Source organism: Aptenodytes forsteri, unplaced genomic scaffold, assembly GCF_000699145.1.
Source record: "Aptenodytes forsteri isolate BGI_AS27 unplaced genomic scaffold, ASM69914v1 Scaffold105, whole genome shotgun sequence".
NCBI classification, from domain to species: Eukaryota; Metazoa; Chordata; class Aves; order Sphenisciformes; family Spheniscidae; genus Aptenodytes; species Aptenodytes forsteri.
The window spans coordinates 1,879,849-1,906,274 of NW_008796112.1; the positions used below are offsets into that span (position 1 = coordinate 1,879,849).

The 26,426-nt window shown below is 36.3% G+C and overlaps 1 protein-coding gene across 7 annotated transcripts in view; it reads right to left on the reverse strand.

Annotated features, from left to right (window-relative positions):
• RAF1 (Raf-1 proto-oncogene, serine/threonine kinase) overlaps positions 1-26,426 on the reverse strand; it is an 81,932-nt gene that overhangs the window by 13,945 nt on the left and 41,561 nt on the right. For 4 of the 7 annotated variants that reach the window (XM_009287066.2, XM_009287064.2, XM_009287065.1 and 1 more), the window contains 10 exons: positions 20,696-20,751; positions 12,612-12,827; positions 11,626-11,738; positions 10,454-10,556; positions 8,743-8,900; positions 7,663-7,761; positions 5,853-6,006; positions 2,173-2,200; positions 1,950-2,077; positions 759-876 (listed from right to left, as the gene is read on the reverse strand). In XM_009287066.2, the coding sequence (XP_009285341.1) occupies positions 759-876; positions 1,950-2,077; positions 2,173-2,200; positions 5,853-6,006; positions 7,663-7,761; positions 8,743-8,900; positions 10,454-10,556; positions 11,626-11,738; positions 12,612-12,818 (1,108 nt within the window). In that variant the 5' untranslated portion in view covers positions 12,819-12,827; positions 20,696-20,751. The remainder of the gene's footprint in view (positions 1-758; positions 877-1,949; positions 2,078-2,172; positions 2,201-5,852; positions 6,007-7,662; positions 7,762-8,742; positions 8,901-10,453; positions 10,557-11,625; positions 11,739-12,611; positions 12,828-20,695; positions 20,752-26,426) is intronic. The other 3 variants (XM_009287069.2, XM_019474090.1, XM_009287068.2) reach the window with 1 other exon arrangement.

The window sequence follows — 26,426 nt, forward strand, 5'->3', positions numbered from 1 at the left end:
TCCTTCCATTGATGTTGACAACATTCGGGCTTTAAGACATACAAGTATTTATGCTTTAAAAATAGAGGGTGGAAGATAAGTTTCCAGATTTTTTTTTTTTGTCAGCTTATTTTATGAAAATAACCCTATTTAAATTAGGGCCTGGAGGGATTAGGGCCTGGAGGGGTTTGTGTGTGGTTTTTTTTAAATCACAAGCCCTGAATTTGGAACCTAATTCCGTAGTTCTGCACTGTGCCTCTTTTCAAAGCATTCCAGCTAACTTTGTATCATAAACTCTCACATCAACCATTTTTTCCTTAGAAAAACTCCACAGTAAAAGCAATTTATCCTTATTTCCTTTCCCTGTCACCTTGAATATAACTATGCTAATTAAACCACAGAGGTACTAAAAAAAAAAAAAGGTAAATATAATTTAACATCAAGCTGTGAAATTTCCCAGCTAATTCTGCTATTTCAAATCTGCTAATGCAAAGTGCAATCTTTTCAGAAAACAACCTGTTGTAGGACATGGTAATAAAGAAAACAATGTTGGCTCCAATACAGCAAACATGTAGATGACAGCTGTGAGATTCAAATTTTGATGTCTGTTCTTTGCCTTAATTTCCTCACTGTTAATATTAGGAAATTAGTATTTCTCACCTAGTACCTTTAATGGTAGATAAGCACACAGCACCATTAAAACAATTTTACCTTTTTCTGGATTGCTGTCCTACAGTATCAACATTTTGAGAAGACGGTAACACTTGTCAAGAACTTACCATGCCATTTGCCTTTGTAAACAGTTCCAAAAGAACCTGACCCTATTCTGGTAGAAAGCATGACTTCACTTGCTTCTATTTCCCAGTAATAACTGGAATCTCTCTGTCCACGAGGCCTCTGGAACAAAAATTGACATGGCTTTACTCTAAGTATTTAATCAAATATATTATATATACACACCAAAAATGAAATAACTTCCTTCATACAGGTTTAAGATGCACTGAAACCTTGAGGGTTTTGTCCTGCATTTTGGACTTTTGTTTTTCTCCTGCATTTGCGAGGGGTGGCAGGGTTTTTTTACAAAAAAGAAAGATGACAAAACATTTTCTTGGATGGCTTTAACTGCTTAAGAAGCTATCATTAAGTCCTGCACTAGAAACTCAAACCCTGATCTTAGATCTTAAGAGGAACAAATATTTTATAATCAACTATTTAAAGACATCTGAAATACTTAAGAAACTTACTGACTTTTTCAAAATTACAATACTAAAATTCAGGAACTCATTTACATATTTAAAAGGAATAAACCAAAAAGATGAGAGCAGAATTCTCAAATGTTTAAGTGATTAACAACTGTGAGCCCCACTAAGCAACTGTACTTTCATTTTTAAATCTTATAAGCCTTCAAAAAATTTGAGATATTATTCATTCTTATTCTAACTTTTCTTCCCCTCTCCTCCCCCGCCAAGTTTAAATCAAGCCATTGAGGGAAAACTTGCATTTTGTTAAATCTGTTTTTCCCTGAGACATTTTGACTAACTTTTCTATGAAAATGATGGCGTTATCAGTATCCATTTTCTATGGAAGCTATGGCAATACAGTTCAAATAGTGATAACAAGGCTAACTTTAAACATATTAAAAAAGAATAAAAAAGATGCAGCCTCTAAAGATTTAAAAAGGTAATCCTTGAATCCGTACCGAAAAATAATTTCACAATACTGTCTGAAATTAATTTTCAATCCAAAACACTTTGTTCTGAGTATTTATAGTGCAAGGCAATAGTGCTATCTTTTTCAAGTTAGTCAAAATTGTATCGCTTATATACACACAGTGCAGAGCAATCGAAGATTACCATCAGCTTGTATTGCCTTTTAAGTACAGAAATTTATCCCAACACACCCCTACTCCCAGCCTAGTTTAATATATTAAAAAAAAATTTAAAAAAAAAATCAAGTATTACCATACTTACAATTTTGTTTTTCTCTTGTGTATTGGATCCAGGGGCTCTCTCTCTTTGGGCTGGGACTGGGGTTTTGGGCTGAGACCAGCCAGTGGGGCTCATATTGTTAGGACTTCCAGAAAGAGCAGAGGGTGAAGCTTAGATATAAAAATAAACAAACACAAAAAAAATTATGAACTAGAAAATAAACACAAAATAATATTATATATTGTTTTATTTTTGGAAACCATACCTGATTCACTATGGCTTCGAATTGCATCCTAAAATAGAGGAGATAAAGTTAATAAATATATGAGAACATATAAAGGAACAAGCAGGAATAGCGCTGAAATCGTTCCTGACAGTTTTGGTCAAGTGTGATACAGACACCCTCCAAAAGATGACAGCTTGGTTATTTTCTAGTTACAAGAATCCTATATGCTAAAAACCATGCAATTTGTAAATTCTTACAAAACATTAAAAATATTCACAGCATATTAAAAAGTATTACTGACAAAAAAAGAGGAAAAAAAAAAAAAAGACACAGAACAAGAAGAAACACCAGAAATACTGTCTGCATTCCCACCACTGGATTTTTGTACATGCTTGTGTTTCAGATCTGAACATAGCTCCTGTGATAGTCCTGTATCTCTAGAGGACAAGTTCTCAAAAGGTTTTGGGTTACAAATAGGAAAACTTTTAAAAGCCCCTAAAATATTACAAGTCAATATACATTTATAAATATCTCTACCGTACTATTTCAACCCAAAAAAGGCTATGTCTAGTCCCCTAATACAAAAACATCTAATTTTCTAAACATTTTTCCACACCAGATTGAAGTTTGATGATATTTGAAAAGCATGTTCTTACACAGTTCACTAGTTGGTACAGTGTGACAACTCTCACCTCATGCCACAGGCACTTTACAACACAATTCTACAGCCATGCACAAGATAAACTAAGCTCTGACAAACATGACTTTACAACTTTTCTCACCTGCTATGTATTATCCCAAAGTACATACAGGAAAGGTAAAATATCCAGGTACTGTATAAGTACAAAGCAAGAACATGCACTACAGAAATGTTAAACACTGTCAAAGTTAATAGAAGTCAATTCAAACTTTCTAACTAATTAGTAGAATAATAAATGTAAGATTTCATAGGAGGACAGAACAAGCATACATTCCACCATACAGTTTTCAAATTAACTCAGATTATCCTTAGTAAAGATTCATTTATGAAATACATAATTTTAGCTAGTTAGTTGCATTCTCCCAGGCTTCACTCCATATACAGTATTCTTGCAGAGTATCTCTACTCTATGCCTGAGTGGATTAAAATCTGCATAAACTACCAATGAAGAACTCTTGCAAGTTACTACTTTTATCCATTTTGAGGGCAATAAAAATCTTTTAAGAACCTGAATTAATAACAAGTGATGGTTTTTGTACATCAGCCTGAGAATGTAACTTGCTTTCAAGTAAGCTGGCAAAGGATGACTAAATAATTTAAAATTGTTCTCATACTTACATATACATAATTCTTATTTAAGAAAAGTATTTTTGAACTTCAATCCTGATGTGAATATTTTGTTTTGCTTATGAATCCTACAGCAAATGAACCAAAACCAGTGTTCTTTAGAGTTGTTCTTACAACACAAATAATACCATACACAAAGCTGTAGTCTGTCACCTTTGCTTTGATGTGAAATAAAAATAGTACATCATGTTCTCAATCTAAGGGTTTTGTACAGTTATATTCAATAAAATAGTTTCCAGAGGAAAAAAGCCACACAATAGATGTGTTTGAGAAGGTTTTGCTTTAAAAACTGTGTGACCAAATGCATCTCTAATCCAAGCCTATTCAAATTCACACCACATTTCATAGTAGTATGGATTCATCCAGCTAAACTAAAAATGAAGCTCTTCTATCAATTTGCCTCTTCCAATTAGTGTCCTCAATATTTAAGTATAATCATGCTATAAAGATTTTCATCACATCAACTCCAGATTAAACATTTCATGTGGACACTGCCATGGCTTACAAGTTATAGCAATCCTGTTAATCACAAGAAAACAAAAGGCACCAAGAAAATACCTACTCTTCCCCTCAAACAAAATCGTCTGCACCAGGAACTGGGAGAAGCATTCAGGCTGTTATTCTAGGCCAACACAGTAAGAGATAAAAGAAAAGAACAGAGGAAGTATAAATTAAACATTTCATGTGGACACTGCCATGGCTTACAAGTTATAGCAATCCTGTTAATCACAAGAAAACAAAAGGCACCAAGAAAATACCTACTCTTCCCCTCAAACAAAATCGTCTGCACCAGGAACTGGGAGAAGCATTCAGGCTGTTATTCTAGGCCAACACAGTAAGAGATAAAAGAAAAGAACAGAGGAAGTATAAAAAAAAAAAAATATAAAAAATTAAATGTTAGGATAAATGAAAGAAAAAGTAACCTAATTCGTTTGATATATGGTAATTAAGTGCAGTAAAACTTTTAAGTAAGTGTTCCTCTTCAAACCCAAAAGTTCACTAGTATCCATCCTTTGGTAAACCACCAAATAATAAAACCTTTATTAAGGTGGTCTTTCTCATGTCACACTAGAAGGTTTCTACTACCCTTTTTTGTGTGTTTTTTTTTTTTTTAACTTTTTTTTTAAAGCCTTTTGGAAAAGCAGCTATTGCCTTTAAGACATGACAGCTATTTTTATTCAGTCCCTATGATATTATGAAGAGCCAGAATAGAAAGCATTTCTGTCTTTACTGCTATGCATAAAGAATAAAGCAATGTCTCCTTAAAGGCTCATGACACTAGGAAGTTCGATAATTCATATTCTCTTTCTTGAGTGCTTCATTATTTTTTGTGCCATAAAAGATGGTCAGCCAGGCTTCTGAAGCAGTAAAAAAGGCTGTAAGCCTAAGAAAACCAAAGAGAAAGGGAGGGTACCTTTCCCCATAAAACCCAGCTGACACAAAGCTTCTAACCAAAAAAGCTTCAAGGGGCTGCAGTGCGCTTTTCTTCAGTTCCACCAAAGGTCCAGAGGACATCTCTGGCCCATTTCAGAGAGTCTTCACATTTCATAGAAGCCTATAAACTACCAGCTGAAGATGCAAGTAAACTCAGCAGTCAAAGGCTTTGGCTTGGCCTAAAGAGTTTTTAAACTATTACAGAGCAAAAAAACCAAACAGTGCTCTCTCTGAAATCCTGCAGTTCAGCACTTTCTTTCTGCAAGCCTTTCCTGCACACCACTCCCTTATTTTGTTAAGGTTATCACAAAACAAAACAAAAACAACCACTTTAGGCCTGACTTCAAAGAATTGTCTCTCACTGCTGCCAGTCTAAGGTAGGAAGAAAAAAAAAAAGAAAAAGGTGTTTGAAAGCAAGTAACAGCAGAAATATTCTCAGATACAGATGGCTTTAGCACACAAGCCCAGAATCACTGTTAATTCCATACGGGTGTAACACGAAACATATTGCCAGTAAGCTTTGATTTGAGTATCCCAACTCTGAGAACTACATCCAGACTTACGCTACGTGTAGTCTGATTTAAAATAAACACCAGCCCCCAACAAATCCAGATTTCTAAGTTTGAAAGAACATTTTTAGACATGCCTAATAAGTATTTCTTCAGCAAAACTGAGCTGATTTTCTTTTCAGGTCTGTGAAACTTGATTGTTAAGCTCCTTCACATCTTCACAGACACCAAAAATCTACCTAGAACTTCAGCAAAGTTGATAAAGACTGCAAGAATGAACTACTAACTTTCTATGCAAATGTGTCACCTGTATTCTTCATCACTCAGCCAACTAAGGTAAACAGTAAGCAAATGACAGAAAGCAAAGAAGAAAAACCAACCAGTGACTATTAGATGGCCAGTCACAATTTTAGTTTAACTTTATGCTATTCCCTCCCTACCAATATTACCTCAATTATCCGGCTGTCTACAGGCATTGTAGTGCTAACCATGTGGACATTTGGTGTGGATGTAGATCGCTGTCTTTGGGAAAGGGAGCCCTCAGAGGAAGGATTTGATGTGTTGAATGTGAAGGCATGAGGTGTAGAATACCTGTGCTGGGAACTGAGAAGGAAAGAGAGAGAAAGGGAAAGTTGTGGTTATTTTTTCCCCTCTAGCAATTGACAAATACTGTTCAATGTAACCTGTCCAAAAGCAATATACACAGAGTTCCAAACAGAGAAAAAGCTGGGACTTACATGCTAACTAAACTATTTGGTCAGCTAAATCATTCCCAGTTTAACCTGGGAAATAAATTTAAAAACTTGAAGATCTTGTCAGCTCATATACGTATCTAGTGTGTTTAACATAAGTCTGTTTCTGCCGTTACAAATTTTGCCACAGTTCACCTCAATCCCCATCAAATCACATTTAATACCCTGACAAAATACTGGCTCTGCTGGATTAATTCAGGTCTGTGAAATTTAAACAAACTGCTCATTTCAAGCCTGTTAAACACATAGCTTAAGAGCTACTTTTAATGCTAAGCCCTGAATTTGTAAAGGTTTGCTAGACTGTTCAACGGTTCGCACGGAACAGCCAGCAAGGAAGTCATGAAACCCAATACCAGTTAAAAGGAGGCCAACACTAAAATCCAGTTCAACAAAGAGTTATAAATCACAGCTAATCACTCAAACCTTATTTATCCCAAATCACACAAGTATCTTAACTGAAATCAGCCAGCCTTCATAAAAAGCTTAAAAAACTATCAAGTTAATGAGTCACTGTTCAACAACACTGGAAATAGAGTAAGATGGCAAAGAGAACATAAGATCAATTCCTGATGCAGTTCCCACTAAAATAAATAAATAAATAAATACATAGAACCATTTGCAAGTCAGACGTGCGCTGTGCCCCATACCTGAATAGGCCAAGATATTTCAAAGGGAGATAGAAAAAAAACAAAAGATGGCCTGCCCTCTTCAGCCTCTAGAATTTCAAGGAGAAGAATACAGGCATAAATTAGGATCAGAAGATGGGCCCCTTTGTTTCCCACTAAAATAAATAAATAAATAAATACATAGAACCATTTGCAAGTCAGCTACGTGCTCTGTGCCTCATTCCTGAATAGGCCAAGATTTTTCAAAGGGATGTAGAAAAAACAAAAGATGGCCTGCCCTCTTCAGCCTCTAGAATTTCAAGGAGAAGAATACAGGCATAAATTAGGATCAGAAGATGGGCCCCTTTGAAAGGGAAACAATTTTTATTCTAGCATTTAAAACTACAGGAACGTTCTCTTTAGGTCTCCGAATTTTCTTTAAGAGGAGCATACTTTTAGTTTCCACTGTTCCCTCTTTAAACTCTTACCTATCATCATAACATTAGAACGCTATTTTAGTTTATGTATGCAAGTCATGCAAACCCTCACATGTATGCTACCTGATCAGATAAAATAAAATTAATTCACAAAAATACCAAAGGGAGCCTTGAATTTTCTTAGACAGGAAAACAAAGGTCTCCAGAAAATCTTTAATATCCTCCCTTAAAAATCTTAAGACTAAAAATTAAAAATATAAAATCCCAGATCAACATTTTGCTTGACTCTAAGAACAAGAAAGGACACTACATATTATCTGTGATGAAGTGGTGTTGCCTTCTTGCACATTTATCCCAACCTTCTATAAGATTGTTCTATTTTTGAGGAGTTGGGGGTGTTTTGGTTTTTTTGTTTTTAAACAACTGTATTTCCCAAAACAGAAATGACAGGAAATACTAGCTTACCTAACAGGTATCCGGGAGACAGACTCCCGCATCCGTCTCATTGTCAAGGGAGGTAGTGCAGGGACACCACTGTCACTGATATTTGAATTTGGGAACAATCTGAAATATCAACAAAAACAATTACAATTTCAACTGCTACACTACCTCCTGTACAATGCTCTTTAAAGCTGAAAATTTAAAGGGCTGTTTCTTTCCAGCATAATTAACTTCATGAACACATTCCTATCTTTACATAATATTTTTCCTCTGTGTATGATATGACTAAAAACTATGTCTTCAGACTCCCAAAGAAAATTTCCATGTGTTCTTCCTAAACCTAAGATACAAATCTTTTTACACCAGACTTCAGATTTTTCTGAAAGGGTATTCAACACTGAATTTTTTAAGTTCTATTAAACCCATGTAGCACCAAGTGGCACACGTAATCCTGCACTCTAATGACTAGTCAGTATAAGAAACTGTATAACTATATGACCAAGTTTAGTTATAAAAAAAAAAATACAATCACTAAGTAAGACACATAAAATCAATTATAGGTTTTAACACTTTTGCATAAAAGGATTTCTTCTAACATAATGATTTTCAACTTTTTCTAATCAATGTTAGCAAAGTATTACCCTTCATCAATTTTCTTTTCTCACCATTCCATGCATTTTCAACAGGGTGTCAAAAGCTGTGGTAGTTCTGAACACTCACTCGTGCTTCCAACAGCTAAAAAACAACTGAATCGTGACCTTTTTTTCTTCTAACAAAAGTGTTATGTGAGAGGAATTACTATTACTCTGTTGAAACAGAGAGCATTATAGCAACTGCCTGGTCATTCAAGATCTTTGTTTGCTTGTCCCAAATATTAAAATTTACAGCAAGAACAAAACACATTTAATGTAAACGGCCTTCTTCACCTGGGAATAGACAATCATTGCTGGCTGTTTTATGAAATCAATACACAAGTTCTGTATATTGATGAAAGTGACTACACTTCCCAACAATCCAAATTTATCTCTACAATAAGAGATTAAAAAAACGATGCTTGTCTGTCACAGAGAATTACTGTTGCTATTAAAAAGGAACAGTCCTTACAAGAGTTGCCTGATATTGCTCCAGTCGACACACATGGTTGGAACTTTAGTGCTGCAGTGTTCATGGAATTTATAACCACATGTCTGACACCGAAACCCATTTAGGAGGAACTTCTGGCAGATGTCACAGAAAGCAAGCTTTAGAAATGTCTTCCGAGCCTAGAAAACACATTAAACGATTAATCCAAGCCACTAGCTTCTCTTCATTAGCCGAGATGAACATCTTCAGAGCTCAACATAAATAAATACCATCTTAAAACGTTATCAGTGCCCCCAAAGTGCTACTGATCTTAAAACCACACGAGTATTCTTGTATATATTTCCAGTTCAGTTGGAAACCTAGAAAGCTTACAAACATTTAGGGCTTTGTTTACTTGATTATTTAAAAAAAAAAAAAAAAAAAAAAAAAAAAAAAAAAAAAAAAAAAGGGGGAAGTGTTCTGTCAAATTCAAAAGTACTATTTTGTGCTCAGTAAGGTGACAGAGTTGGGTGGGCCAAGAATTGGGGGTTTTGTTTTTATTATCACCAAGGAGGTGAAGGAGAATCAGGTCATAAGAACCACCTTTTTTTTTTTTTTTTTGGTCAAAATGCTTGTCATGTGTTTATGGCTAACCAATACCCCTTGCATAAGAAATAAATTCCTTAGTAAATAAAACAGTTTAAGGAAGTTTTATTTTTTTAAATGGCATCTAACATTTTTTTAAAGGTTCTGAAATACAAGAAAAAGATTAAAATGAACCAAAGGGCTTCTTCCTCTGGAGCATACTGTGGAAGAAGGCTCAAAGTTTGAGCTTCTTCCAGATCCGGAGAAAAATATTAGTGTTCTGGTGACCAACTACAGATGATTTTATTTGTAGTTTTCTAAAAATGTGAAGTAGAAGCAAAGCTACTTTCAGTTTCTGTAAATCAATCCTAACCTTTCTAATGGATGTAAATGATAATCCTTTAGTTGTGCCACTTGGCACAATATATTTCTGGGACAAAACAACAAAAAGACTAGAATATAGGAATAGAGTTCCTTCCCAGGGAGAACAAAATAATGCAAGGTAAAACTGCAAGAGCTAGGCATTATCTCTTTGTTAAAAACAAAACAAAACAAAAAAAACCACTCTATTTATTTGCTCTATACTGAGCAAATAATTTTTGAGAAGAAACTTCAAATCTGAAGTCTTTCATCCCCCCCAAAAACACTGTCAAATTACAAGGCAGCATTAGCTCACAAAACAACGTCATGACCTTGCAGAATTAACAGCACCCCTGTACATTCAGTACAATTACCAACAGTCCAATAAAGCTGCCAAACTTATCCAGCCTTTTTTGATTGATGAGCCAGAGACTGAAAATGCAAGTTATCTCCCAGTTCTGGACTTTAAAGACATGATGTCTTAATATGACAGTTACAGAAATATATATTTATATAAAATAAAAATTACAATCATCAGACCTTTGAAGAATACGTGTAATGTGAGCTTTTAAAGTCTCTAACATCTAGGAATCACTGAACGTAAATAGAATTCTGGCATTTCATTGCAAATTGACATTTAGCTAATCTAATTTGTTGGGAGTAGAGGTGAACGAATCAAATCATCACTTCTGAACTCCACCCTGTGTTTAGAAAGCCAAAAGGTACCTAATGCCTAAAACATTCTTCGACTGAATATATGGTTCAACTGATACAATTTACATCAAAATACAGAAGAGGAAAAGCTTACAAAATTGTGCGTAGTGAGTGGAACATGATCAAGAAAGTCCACTTGCAGTTCCTCTCCAATCAAGGAGGCAGCATCTGTATTCCAATCCAAACGCACTTTTTTTCTGAAAGAAAGAGAAAATGGGGACAACAAATTACTTAAAGAGATAAGAAGTCTGGCCTAATCAGTGATCTATGTTTTGTGAGTTTTCTTGAGTAAACTGAAAACAAATACAAAAAAGCATGGCTAACCTCTTATAATGAGCTATATTTCAGTGTCTTTCACTTAAAAAATTAGAAGCAACTTTGAAAACATAGCTATTCACCCCTCTTTCTGTTTGTTTTTTAACATTTAAGTCATTTAGATATATAGATTATTTGAAGTAAGACACCTAGAAGCTGTAATGGAGTCACAGAAATACCCTTATAAACAAAACATAAGAAATTATGAATGGCAGACTTAGTGACATGAAAGCCATATTACGTGCTTCAGCACTAAAGTTACTGGTGACCCCAGAACGGACTCAGTTACATAGAGATGTAAACCCACAAATGACTGCCTCATGATTGAGGCTTAAAAGGGCATTAAGCCCAAGCCTTACGAGGTGTGAAGTTAAATGTATTAACTCCATGAGATACCTTCACTCCCTCAGCTTGTAAAAGAATCATTTGGTATTTAATAGCAGCATCCCCGGTCCTACAAGAAATAAGGAATATCTGAAGTGAGATTTAAATCCAAACATTGAAAAGTTCTAGAGGAATGTAGAGCCTTAAAACTGAGCACACAGAGGAGATGTTCATTTAAGTTGGCTAAGAATCACTAGCACTGAAGTTTACCAACTACAAATGCAAAGGAAAAATGCACCTCAAATATGAAGGCATAGCACATCATTTCATCTAGTGTATGACAAAAGCCTCCATAAGAGGCTACAAGCACTTGAGTGTACCCCTCAATTTTGAGCATTTTTAATATTTAGTTTTAAAACAAAAATAAAATTTTTAATACCCAGGAAGCTGAAGAAGTTGCCCTAAAGAAAGCAACATGGAAGTGTTCACATCCAAAAACACAACCAAATTGTGCTTTTAAAAGAAACTAGCAAGGGAGAGGAAGAAAGCATTATTGCTGCTATTCTAAAACCAAGATTTTTACATTCTCTAGTTGAAAGTTTCACATATAATGTTCCAGACTCTTACCCTTTTGGTTCAGTAAGAAGCCGAAAAACTGCACAGCATTCTGGCTGCAGACCTCTTACTTTAAGTGCCTTCATAAGACAGTCATGTAAGGTCATCCCATTTCGCACATTTACCTGTGACCAAAGCAAAAAGATTTTAGTCAGTGATTGCAGAATTTGTTTAAGCTTTTTTGGGGAAAATAAAAAAGTCACTGTTTTCTCCTTTTCTTTAGAAGTTCCAGTAAAACTACACAGCTGTTCACTTTTGAAGTTAATAAATAGATAAATAAAAATTACTTGTATGATGTAACAACAGACTGCCGTGCCTTCCAATTTAACTTGCCACGCATTAAGCCAACCTGTCAGGCAGGCATGTTTTCTGCCATATACATAACTATTGTGTACTTAAGCAAAGGAAGTTTTGAAGCCATTTTATAACTTTTCAATTTCTTACAATCACTAAGTTTCTATGAAACAGGATTTTATACAGCACTCATACAAGTAGGTAGCCTATAAAAGTAACAGAAAAGCAGGTAAATGGAGTTACCTTAAGTATAGAAAAAGGCTTAATTTAGATTTCAGGGAACTTTGCATAAGACTTATTAGTACACTCAGCTCCAAGTAATAGAAGTGTTCCCTCAAGAAGTTTCACTTCAGCTTTAACTACCATACTTCACTGGGGGCATCCAAGTGAAGAAAATGGTGACAGAAATTACTACATATTTTACTTCATACAGGCATCATTGTTTAGGTCAGCCAACTACTGTCTTTTAATGTTAAATATGTAAGCAAAGTATCTTGCTCATGCATATTGGAAAAATACAGGTTCTCAAAATACAAATACACTGCTTTCAAAATACGTCCTCTAGAATTAACAAACTGATGACAACACACTTAATCACAATAAGACCTTTTGTGAAGCTTGGCATTTCTGTTGCCAGATACACGTCATAGTGTTAGCAATGGGAACAGTACGACATTTCTTACATAAAGGTAATGTAGACTTACCACCGTGCGCTGCTTGTTGGGCAAGAAAACACGAATAGTATTACTAGTTTTGGAAGTATCTGATATTTTGCCATCATCAGATGCTCGGCGTTGATAACCAAACTGCTGGACGATAGTAGGTGAAATACAGTTTGGGCCATCAAAGACAGAATCCTTGAGTCCAAAACCGTTACTGATAGTCTTCCAAGCTCCCTGAATGTGCTCCATTGATGTGGTCTAAGAAACAAAAATTGAGAGAGTCAGGAAAATTACAATATCCTTCACTATGAAGTGGTACTCTCTGTTCCTGAGACAACAAACCTCACAGCCTCTTTTGAAAGCATCTGAAAACTGCACTGCCTTCTCCCTTGTGACATGATCAACCTACACACACATGGTACAGTTCACCCACATCTGCAAAATTAGCCTGAGTCTTGAAAGCATTTGACTTTCTGCACATAAACAGATCATCAGTAATATATGCATAATTCCTCTCACTGCATCTCTGGTGTCACAGGAGCAGTTTACCATCATGTTAATTTAGACAATCAATGCCTGAGGGGCCTTCAGAAACATGGCTAGATGCTAGCTGCAGGCCAAAAGAATAGTCCTGTAAGCCAGATACGGCATGCAAGCATTAGCACTGACTGTACTGTTGAGAAAAAGAGACCCAACAGGAATTATAATAAAAAGCATTCATTGAAGAAATTCTATTTTTATCAGTGATTTTGGGACTTTGGTTTGGGTTTTTTGGGGGGAGGGGTTTAGCTATTAGTTTGTGGTAGTTTGGTTTTTTTTTTTTTAAAAAAAGGATAGCAAGTTTAATACTGTTAGTATACAACAAAATACGTAACATTTTAATAGTATCACAATTTACATAGTATGAAACAGCAAAAAAAATTCTAAAACCCCCCACACACTATGCTCAGTTACATTTCAGCATAAACCTCTTCCAGTGCAGGGACACGAACAACCCCCTGCATACTTCCAAATCAGCACACAGTACTATTTTTGCACACTCCGGGACAAAGATAAAGGTATCAGTATATTTTTTTCCCCCAGCTATCACAACTTCAATGCAGCCTGAACTCCACTCCAAATTATCCTCCAAACGCATCTTATTCAAAACTAAGCAAAAACAAAGTCTGAAACAGTTTTGAACAGTGAAATGTACTCCTTGCTAAATTTCCAAGTAGCCAGATTCATTACCAAGCTTTCAAAAAGAAAAAAAAAAAGGAACAGTGAAAATAAGCACAATAATTTATTTCCTCCATAAAGCTGCATCCTTCTATAAACATCTGAGAAACTGATGTTCAGAACCATACAGTGCAAGTGCACATCTTTTGCCACATCAGTAGATTGTTTCCAAATTCAGCTTCAGTGGTCGTGCACACCACCTATATTCCTGATCACCTCTATGAAAGGTAAAGAAAGCTGTATTAAAGCAGCAAAGTCAAAAAGCAAGTAAGTCAGGAAATTTCCAAATAAAGGTCTTCCAAGCAATCCAAATTCCATCCCCTTATGGCACAGGAAAGACTTACACTGAAAGACCTACATTGTTCCCCTGAAATCACTAACAACTTAATTCAGTACATAATACCAAACACTCTTTTACTGAACACCTATCAGCATCTATTAAATTCTCATTTCATGTGTGGTCCTGTACCTCCTTTGTTGCAAATTATTTGAACCCTCCAATTCATTTCCTCATGCCCCTTTGTGTAGCACCCATGCCAAACAAACAAACAAACAAGCTCCTCTTATCCCAGACATTCACATGCTTATGTCAGAGAAAAGACGACGGTGTTTGTTACATTTGAAGAGCTAAAGTAATGGAATTCATGGAAAAAGAGATCTCCGCTAGTGTTAAGTGTCCATTTTGGGATGCCCAGAAGGACAAAATTTGAATTTCAGAGTGTCTTCATTCTCAGCACAACTCTGAAAAGCCTTAGCTAGATTTGTAAGTACTTAACATTGCTAGAGACCTAAACCCAGATCTGACTAGAGCTAGAAATGAAACATGTAACAACAAAGAAAAAGGTTTGGTTTATATGAAGCACCTACCATCGCATGCAAAATGCAGCGGCAGAACTCTAGGCCTCCTACACTCCTACATTCTCTGCTACAAAGGGATCTTTCGGTCACTTCATGAACATTTCTTTCATTGGCAACGTATACAATGACAACATACATATCCTCTCATTCTCTCCTGCCAATCATTGTCATTCCTGCATCAATGCCATCAGTTGTGCAGGTCCAGTTGTTCAAAGGTTCAAAATATTTAAATGTCAGTAAGATTTAAAACTCAATACCCAATCGAAATCTAATGGGATTTAGATACTTGGATTTTTTTTTTTCTTTTAATCTATGGCACATAAATGACAAGTCTTACATTTGATGTAAAAAGTGAACAAGGAATGGGAAGACACAGAGACATTCTGAAAAAAGGAGGGAGGAGGGGAGATAAAATTGAGGAATACAACTGAGTTCAGCATACTCAAGCAACTACAACAATCTCGCAACTCGTACGCATTGCCCTACTGTCAGGAATCAGAAAGGTGAAAAAGGACTTGTGTATGAAAAAGGAGTTGTGTATGAAAAAGGAGTTGCAACAACTGTATTATGCGCATGGACAGCTAAAAGAGTAACTAGTTAGATGGCAACAATAAAAACAGAGTGGAGATAAACTGTTAGATAAGAGGGGTAAGATGAAACCCAGACAGCTTGTTCTCTTTCTTCCTCTTAACTTACCCACTATGGGGAACCCTACTTCATTTCACCCTTCCAGGTAATACATGAGACAAAACAAGAAGAGGAGCTCAACTAAGTAAGCTGAGATAAGGAATACCGGGACAACCATCAAAACCTCCTTGTTGTCACTGCTGACTTAAGCTGACAACACCTTAACGTTACAGCCTTTGTATTTAATATTTTGACATGCTGTAACATTTCCTGAAAAATTCAAGAGAAAACAGGAAATGACAAAAAATTCAAACTTGCACCTTGACAAAAGCTAAGTTTCATACCAAAAAAGGTACTTCCCTGCTCTAACGGTGTTCTCTCATCCGAATATGAAAGGCCTACTGCATACTGTAGAACAGCCTACTAGAGAAGATCACAGAAACACATTTTGAGGTTGTTGTACACACAGTCAGAAAAACAAAGACAGCAACTGCTATCAGCCTTCTGTACAATACAAATGTCAGTTGTATCTTTGATTATGCATTTGCATCCTTCTCTTTTGTAGGATCTTTGCCTCAAGTAAGTGCTGGATATTCTCAGGACTGTGTACGTTTGGCATAATCCTCTCTTCCAGCAATGCCCTGCTCTCTTTTGCCACCATGCTTCATCAGTGCGTTTTTGCCGTCTTTTGGGCTGCAGCTGATGATTGTGTCCCTGGCAGCGTGGGTTTGCTCACAGACGTTGAGAGTTCTTTTTCCAGAAAATGAAAGTACCTTCTCACCTCAGCAGGCAAATCTAAAACATGCCATGCTTAGCTCTCCTTCCTGCCTAAACTGAAGGCTATGGGTTTCTACTCACACACTTCAAGGAGCCACCACTGAAGGAAGAAGATGAGAACTTGGCTCAGATCTGGCCTGGAGTGGAGAAAGACCTGCAAGTGGCCTGAGGGTAGAAGGGGTAGGGGAGAAGAAAGGGAAATTTAAAAGATATTTGAAGTCTCCTGGGGAGAGACAAGGAATCTGTGATGAAAAGTTGCTAAACCTGCTCTTGGCATCCATGGTACAAGGGCATGCAGTTGGTAAGGTGGGGCTTGTTGAAGAAACAGCAGTAATCAATTGTCCTGCTGCCGACTTTTGCAACTGTTCAGAGGCAACCCTCATGTAGGATGATAGGAGGCTCCAGCTCCTCAGAAATACCTCTTCACTCAGGCCAAGAGGAGTCTAGCCAAGAACACTTTGATTCTGATACTGTATAGACAGCCACTGGACATGTTCACTTCTCAAGCCTAGTCACTGTTCTTATTTCAAATTGTTGTCATGGAAGGATAGAGACAGTCATAAAAGCTGCTTCTTAAGAAGTAATTTATGAATGATTTACACCTTTCCCCTGCCCTCTAGTGTAAAGAAAGCTAGCTTTAAAAAATTATATGAATATATACAAAAACATCCACTTTGAACTCAAACAGCTTATTGTATACATAGATATGAGGTAAGAGAATTAACATGGCAACTACTTGACCAGCTTTGAACTGACAAAAAAAATATATATATGTAATCACACAACATAATACTGCACAAACACACATGATTTCTAGTTGGTACATTGAACACAGACGCAAGTACAACAGCAGAAGACAACAGACACATTATTTCACAGGACACAGATGGTTGCATTTCTGGCCACCTTAACACGCAAGACGTGCACAACATAGCTTACCTTTCAGTGTCCTGTAACCTGTGCCCTAGCATTGATTTGTTTATTCATTTTGCGTCTTTTGCTCCAACCAGTATTTCATGAAAGCCATTTTCACTGAAACTAAATTCATTTTCTCCAACCCTCCCAAGATCCGCACCAATTCACTCCAGTGAAAAGATGTCTGATATGCTCTAAAGAGAAATTCAATTTAAAATAAAGTAGGGAAGTTCATAAATACATAATTCTTAGTTTGTCTGTTCCAGAAAAACTAGTTTTTCTTCCTTTGAATGAATTACAAGCATGTTTCTGAAACATAATCTTTACCAGGTATTAGATTTATGTTTATGCCATGCTCAAATAATCCATTGCCAGCTGAATGTTTCCATGCATCTTTAAAATTTTTCTTCCTGCAACTCTTCACTTTCATGAAAATTACTTCAAACAGCCTGTCTACAACTGAAAAACTGCAACAGCAGCATTCAAAGAATATTTTAAGATATTAAAGTATGAGTATATCAGTCCTCTTGTAGATCCAGTACTGCTAGGAAACTGATACTGACTTGTTTCATATTAAACATTCAATTTGAGCAGAACAAAAATCTCATTCTATTCCTCCACCTCCCACAGGTATACTGCACACTGTGACCAAAATTGCACTTTTAGTTAGTACTTTTTGCATAAATTACAGATTTTGATAGTTAGTCATTTGAACAAGCATTAAAACCAAATGCACAAAATAGCTATGCAATGTGCACACCTGACACTAACAAATTCCTAGAGATCATTCACTCATATCCACTCAGATCATACACTCATGTCATTCATTCGTATCCAAAAGATACTTTAAGTTACTTTAACTTTTTCCACTACTAGCAAAAAGTGTTTAGACTGAACTGTTAAAAATTTCAGTCTATCTCCCCAAGGAATGCTGAAACTGGTAATGACGAAGCCTGAAAGTTCACAGGATACAAAGCTAAACTCCTCTCAGTATAGAGTTTAGATGCCTTGCCCTTTCCTTTATTTATGAAACAAACGCCAAAAGCTTTTAAAGAAAATGTAAATACAGTTCCCCCTCCCAACACACACATGCTGCCATTTTTATCCACACGAACAATTAACAGCCACGCTCATGTTTAATGAAATACATATACAAAGGCAAAACACCACACTTTTGTTAGAAAATATAAGCTTTAAAAGTTGCTTATAAGAAAAGTTTTAATCTCTGACACAAAAAATCAATAATACATTTAACTGTGGTCTTTTCTCAGTTCCCCTCCCATACAGTAACTCTCAATTGATTTTTTATTGCATGGATGACCAGTTGTCTGGGGAAAAAAAAAGAAATCCACACCAAACAAGTATCTATTGTGATATATAGCAGTATTTTTTAAAAGTAGCTTTTCATAGCAGTAGAAGATAAATATGGACCCATTCCTATATTAATAAATAAAGCTGTGATCAGTGTAAACATAAATGCAGGGCATGAGTTAGGATCAGTCTAACAACCCAAGCAGATTTCTCATACATCTACAAGGTTGGGGTTTCTCCTTCAAATGTCCTTCATTTTAAGAGATCGATGCCAAAAAGCAAGCTCCCCCCTAATAGAACTGAGTAAAGTAAAACCTCCACTTTTTTTAGTATAATAATTTATAATTTTTATCTTATAATCAAAATTGATAAAATATTGAGAGTGGTCACTCAATGTTTTAAATGTGTTCTCTTAACATTATGAAGACTAACATTATGAAGACTATTAAAGCTGAAGTGATATTTAAGACATCCTCATCTTTTCATTTGGTAAATTCAAATGCATTACTAGAAATAAAAAGCATGCTGAACACTGCTTTCTTCTATCTGATTGTATCAGAATCACATTATATGACACTCTTGTCACACTTAGACTTCTTGTTTCTTCATCGTAATCTTAAATTCTTCACAGCAGAACCCTCCAAAGAAAAATTTAGAAAGATAGATCTTTAAAGCGGACCTTGCATTGCAGAAGTGGGGCTATGAGTTTACATGTTTATTGACGTTACACAGGCAAGACATTTCGGACCAGCATTTTTTCCCCCAAGCCTTTCTATCAACTGTACATACATTCTCAGACACGTGCCTATTTGCATTCTGAACTTGCTCATGCTTGAATTGTTTCAAGTATGGATGAAAGCCCCAAACTGTGTTTACAGTTGCCTGGAACTCATCCACTTTACAGCAAGGATAAAAAAGTTACTCAAATGTCAGCAATCCACTAAATGCCCTTCCCACACAAGTTTTCAAGGATTAAACAAAAGTGACTGAGACTCTCAGCACAAAGAATTACTGGCTCTGTCGTCTCTCAGTTGCACGTAGTAAATGAAGTAATACTGAGGACACCACCACTGAGAACATACCAGTCTTTAAACCAACCTCAGTTTTGCTGAAAAGGAACACAGCCTGAGATTAGGTTATTCAAGTAACTGCTGGGAGCTGCTAGTTATGCAGGCTAACTGTACAGTTCAGACATACCACAGTTACTGTTAAAATACCATTGCAAAATACCAGACAATGCTAGATTATCTGTACAGTTAGACAGAACAGGATGCAGTGATTCAGCTAATTCAAGAGTTAGGTGTTCAAGAGTTAGGTGTTCTCTGCATTCACTCAGGGCAGCTTTAAACTAATAAATTTAGTTTATTAAATGTAGGCTTTGTGCCAGAACCAGCAGTGCCACCGGGAGGTCAATTCTGCAATTCTAAGAGCCTGGGCATGGAAAAAACGTACAGACTGAGGGGGGGAGCAGCAGGGAATGGGGGCAATAGCACCAAGAAAGGTTTGGAAGGGGCCTTAACCTTTTTTTCTGTGAGAAGACAGAACAAATGATTCTCCCTTATATTTTATAATAAAGTGCACCTGGGAATAGTTGAACATATGTTTCTGCAATATGAACTAAATCTAACACGATACTACTTGAGTATTTTAGTTACAAACTGCCTGGACAGCTCTAACAACTTTATTTTATTGTTTCCTATGCACCGGTATTTGTAAAGAAGCCTGCATAAAATGGCAAATAAAAACTGAACGTAATTAGAAATTACAGATTGTATACAAGCAAAATTACTTAGACTCTGTCAAACATTTACTGTCTTGAGTGCCTCCAAAAATAAATTATGCTCCATTTTAACTCTATCTCACATTATCTTGCTAAATACATCCATGAAATTACAGTTCTGGTTTGGGTGGGTTTTTATTTATTTAACAAAGTGCCATACCAGACTTTTTGTTTCAGAGGTACAATCTCAGAAAAGAAAAAAAAACCCAACCACTAGTTGTAAGATAATGTCACAGACATGATTTACATTAGGTCTGGATTATTCACAACAGATCTGTAGTTGTGTGGAAAGGCAAATGCTATTTGGAGAAGACAGGCAAACATCAAGATCTAAAGTTCTAAACTGAGGAAGGGCTTTCCCCCTGCAAAGTAAATATCCATGCAGACTGACTAAAGTAGGAGCTTAAGTTAAACATACACTTCTGATAAAGCAAACACTGAAACAACTGTAGGCATCGTATCAATTTTGTGGAATTTCTCAGAAAACAAAAAGCAAATTTCAGTAGCAGTGAAGGAATACAAGCACAGACCTCGGTTGTGGTAAGCTTCCCTTCCCCCAGGAAAGACCCAGGGACCTTGGAAGAAAGAATGGGGCAGGGTAAGGAGGAAGGGAAAGACAGCCAGAGAAAATTATTTATACCTTTAGTTTTCCTTTAAGCAAATGAAGTCCTATGACAAAAGGATGAAGTACATCATCTGTGGAAGGTAACACAAAAACAGAAGATATTTACTATTTTAACAGACAAACTTATACACATGCACAACATAGCAAATTAATAAAAAAATATTTTGTGAATTACATCAATAGTAATCATCCTTCTACTGTTAGAGTTTTCAGGGCCTTCTAGCCTTTAATAATTTTATGCAACGTTTCAGTGTAATGAGATGCACCGTAAGTCCAGACTGCATGACAACCAAATGCTACCCCAGCTCAACATAATCTCATTCTTATTCAAGAACATCATAAAAATCTCTTACAGCTAAAAACTCACTAAAGTAAAAATTAAGTACGAGTTGAATACTTTCTTCTCAGACTTCAGTTCCTTACTTACATACAGAAACACCTTGCTGACTCACAAATGTTACAACAAATCTTGGATCCAAAACAAAAACAAAGAAGGTGGTAAGCTAAGCCTCTGAAGGCTATCTGTATCTTGCATATAAGCATTAACTGTAAGAGCAAGAATTCCTACGGAAGCTGAAAAACTCTTGATTAAAAGATTGGAAGCTCAGATTAGTTAAAGAAAGAAGGGCAAGTCAAATATACAAAAATACTCACTAGATAGTAAATGATAAAATGCTTTCTTACCCAAAGTTCCCATCCTAATTAGCAATTCCTAAAACAATCCCACGCAGAGACGATTAGAGAAGGCAAAGATGCAACACAGTCACAGAGTCATTGAGGCTGGAAGGGATCTCTTGAGATCATTTAGTTCAAACCCCTGCTCAAGCAGGGTCAGCTACAGCAGGCTGCCCAGGACCACATCAGTTGGGTTTTGAGCATCTCCACAAATACACACTCCACAGCCTCTCTGTGCAACCTCTTCCAGTGTTTGACCACCCTCACAGTAAAAAAAAGTGTTTTCTCATGTTCAGATGGAGATTCATGTGTTTTAATTTGTGCTCATGGCCCCTTGTGCTGTCACTGGGCACTAGTGAGAAGCCTGGTGTCCTCCTCTTCATTCTCTCTCATCAGTGTATTTATACACATTGATAAGATCCCCCCAAAGCTTTCTCTTCTCCAGGCTGAACGGTCCCAGCTTCCTCAAGTCTTTCTTTATATGAAATACAAGACGGTACACATAAAAAAATTCAAGAAAAGATCTTACATTGCTAGCTCACTTTTGGTTAGAAGTATCCTCTCTCCTGGATACAGCAGGTGGGGGGCAGAAGGGGAAGCTGCAATGATTTTACCCAAGACAGCAAACTCCCAAAGACTAACAAGAAACCAGAAGAATGCTTTGGGATCTCCACCTTGAGCCACTTAATAATTTTAAAACTAAAGCCTACTTACAGTCTGAACTGTACATTTACCCTGCTTACTAACTTGCATACCTCTCTACAGCAAACATTTAGGAATGTGACATACAAAATATTGTGAATATGGTTTCCACCATGGAAAAAGACAAGCAGGGAGACTGGGGAGAAGGGAGGAAGGAGTGCTGTCTTTCATACACCAGAGGAAAAGCTGAGATCTTTAGTTCTAACAGAAGACAACCAGTCAGCAATAACAACATATTTAGGAAATAATCCACACTGAATCAAGGCAGAGGAGGTGTTGTTTGTTTGTTTTTAACAGATTACATTACTGAGGAATAAGGTGTGGAAAGTGATATGACCAGAAAGTACGTGGGGGCCAGAAGCAGACAAAAACAGGGACGATCAAAACCACCGCAACAACCATAAGAATAAGCAGAGGACCAGAGAAAGACATCCTCATAGGAACAAATATAGGCATGGAGGCGTAAGGGGGAAGTGTTGGGTTTTGTTTTTTAAAAGTAGCTAGGTTGAAATTAGTGAACTGATAAAAACAAGGATACAGTTATGATCCTCACATTTAGCCAAGAGGTCAAGAGATTTGTAAAGACCGGTTCCTGAGGAAAACAAGAGCTAAAAACTGAGCTGAAAAGAGCCTGGGACAAACTTTGAGAAAATTAATCCAGCCAGTATGACGGATAATGTTAGATGAAGAGGAGAGAAAACTGATGGGGAGGGGAAAAGGTTTTATAGACTGAAAACCTAAAGCACTTTTATTGTAAAATCAGCCAGAAGAAAAAGGAATCTCACATACAAATCGAGAAGGCATAGCATAAAACAAGTGTGATGGGTTAAAAAAGAAGCACGTACAATATTTCTACCTGCAACCTAAGTAATAGCTGTAAGGGAGTAAAAATCATGTATTTTTCTTGACAGAGAAGAGATACATGAAAACAAAAAATCAGTAAAAACATTTGCTAACAGAACTGGCAACAAGGAAGGTTTAAGAAGCAAGTGAGTTGACAAAAATACCAGCTGTTATTGCAGATGTGAGATTCAATTAAACCTGAGAAGTACAATTGTTCACCTAAGACAATGGCAAAGCCAAGGGAGAAGAAAACGACTCTATACTGGAGGAAGTTTACCTACTTGCAGGATTTCCACCTGAGACTCCACAGTGCAAGAGAAGGAGCAAGGGAAGCAGGTGTTCTGTAAGGGGAATGCTGAACTCGCACAAGTTGATCACTGATCATACTTCAGTGTCAAACCATTGCTTTTGAAAAATTAAAAATTCTGCTACAAATATGCACCTAATTGCACAAATAGCCAGAACAAGAGTTTGAAACAGAGTTTTAAAATGATAGGTTTGAGTTTCAGTGTTGTCAAGTCACTTTTGAACTAGATGCTGACAGTTTTAGAAAATACACCTGAACAATACTGTATTTAAGATTAGGTAATCACAAACATTAGACATTTCAGCACTGTGATTCAGACGGTCATACATCGGTGATATCCTATATGTGATACTTCTACAACTGAACCCCAGTGTTATACTGTTACAGCATTCTTGCTGTTTCCTCCAGTTTTCACCACAATCAGTTTGGTAGATACAACACACTGTCACCGGCAGTGCTGAAAATCTCTTCCCAGAAAAAAATATTAAATTCATTTTCTATTGTGTGAAGGAACCATCAACTTAAAATTTAATTAAAAGCAGCTAGACTTTTTAGAAGTTATGACAAAAACCTCCTACTATGCTTATTCTTGGGCTACACTGTTAATTCCCTGTCTTTAAAAATCACATTGCCTATTTAAAGTCTCCACATGAGAAACTCAGAAAGACAAAACACTCAATATACAAAGGAAACCAAAATTAAAAAAACCCTCTGCCAGACATAAAATATGCAAACAAAAGTGAAAGAGTATCTTACAGTTACAGCGGCAGTATTATTTGTGGTGACAGAAAAAAAAAATATTTTCAAATGTAAGACAATTTTAGTCTCAATCTGCCTGATAATTTTATTGAAAATTTTCTTCAGAGCATACTGCACTTCTGTAAAACAAAATAATTCCAGGTACTGTCCTGTAATTTAACATCACAAGGGCAGATCTTACTGGAATAGGTAAAAATAGCACTAGCGAACGTGCCAGAGGAGAGTCTTTCCACTATATGGCCAGTGCTTAGATTGCAACATCAGCTGGCTCTCTTTTTATAACCTCTTGATTGCCAGTGAACAAGTTACACAGTCAACTTAAGGTTTGAGAAATCTAAGAGTAAGCTCTGGAACTCACTTTCAGCTGAAATCAATCCACTGTATCACTCTGACACAAACACTTTGTTTCAGCATGCTATTATTGCCTGTGTAAGCTTTATACTTGCTTCTAAAGCATTTAACACAGATGAATGATGTAATTCAGAATATGGTTTATTTTTTGTTAAATGTCAGCATAAAATTAGAGGCTTGCACACTTTGTTGTTTCTTTTGGCTGCAACACACTCGGGAAGCTACTCAACTTACTATATTCTCTCGCAGCTGCACAGGTGCCATCCTCCAGTAAACCCATTTTGGCCCATTTCTGCAAACGCACCCCCTCAACTCCAACCACCCTGGAACAACCAATCCCTAGCATCTGAACTCTAGATGGGTTTTTTTCCATGTTTCCACATAAAGATAACAACTGTCATAATATGAACATTTAAAACTGTTAGATCAGTGATCAGAGACAGAAATGTTGTTTTGCTAGAAGATATTCATGCTCCTTAGCCAGCAGCTTGACTTACAGATGACTGAAATTGCTTAGCTTTCTAATTAGGTACAAGGGAAACCAGTATCCTCCCATCTTCCACACCACAAACAGGTTTCTGCCGGCTCATGCCTACAGATTGGTATTGATTGGAGACAGCTTTCAAAAGTTATAGGAGAGGGAGATAGGGAGGGAAAAGCAAGCTATGAAAAAGCAGGATGTCACTTAGCTTGCAAAGATACTATTACATTTTTTCCCTCAGTCTAAGAAAAACTGAATGATCATCAACATATTTAACTCTCCTTTAGTTTGAAAGCGCTGCCAAAATCAAAAGTATGTTTCTTAATTGCACACAGTGGCCCCAGTACTGTGTGTGTCTATATGAAGAAATACACATAGGTCTAATGCAAATTCAAAAGCAGACAGTTTAGACACATTTACCATGCTTAATGCACGAGTTTTACAATACAGGTTTTACAAAAAACCTCATAAAATTACAACAAAGAGCTGCCAAAAAAAGCACTGATTAAAAAAAGGTATTTTAATGGGTTTACGAAACAGATTAGACTGTAGGAATTCAAATTCTATCAGAAATTATCAAAATAAGGAAAATATTTACCTGACATTAATTTTGGCATTAACAATTGCTAGGTAAATTCTGAACTTCTGGAATTCTAAAAAAAGGTTTTACAGAATCTGAAGTTGGAGTCATATCCTATGTCATAAATATGATCAACTTTCAGTGAAACTCAGAACAAAGTTTCTAAAACAGTGTTTTAAAAAAAAATCAAGCTGTTACTATATATCAAATACACCTTTTCAACTGGAAGCTAGAGAAGTAATCATAGGCTCTTTCATCTCCACATTAAGTGGAATTAAAATCTACCTTGCTTTTTCAAGAAATTTATAAAAATATTTTATTTTCTATGATAATTATTTGGGAATAACGTAACTAGCAGTTTTTTGGGTAGCAATAAATTAGGAATGTTAAAAAATTGTTAAAATATTATTAACTAGTATTTTTTCTTCCCAGCAACATTGCCACCATTGAAGCTTCCAGTCTAATGGTCCTCCCTACATTTGCTCTATTACTTTGCAGGACTATCCCTCTGTGTTCCTACATTTCTGTAACAATTCCATGCAAACAAAAGGGAGTACACGTATATTCTTATGTACTCTTATGTAAAATCTCACACATAGTTTCACCTACACAGGAAAAACTCTAGAATAAAGCAAAAAGGGTGATGATTTACTTGTTTGTCCAACAAGCAGTCACAGTGGGGGAGACAAACTTCATCCCTTCCACAGGTAGTAAGGGACTAAAGAGAGAGCAGTACCTTTTCTGGTACCCTAATAGACTGAAAAGGCCACTCTAGAAAATATTGAGAGCACGACCAGTCTTTGAGCAAACACTGTTAAATGATTGAGAATAAAACAAGAAAGTTGAATATGCAAAAACTAGCTCAAATTACTGATAAGAGTTGACAGGGACATATACTGGAAGCAAATTACTAGCAAAATAAAAGACGTTACAGAAAAATAAAAAGGAAGATTAGTCATATATTAAAGTTTCTCAGCATATACTTAAATGTTAGCCCTACAAAGGTACAAAGGCATTAGACATCTTTCTTCTGTTTGCGCACTACCGT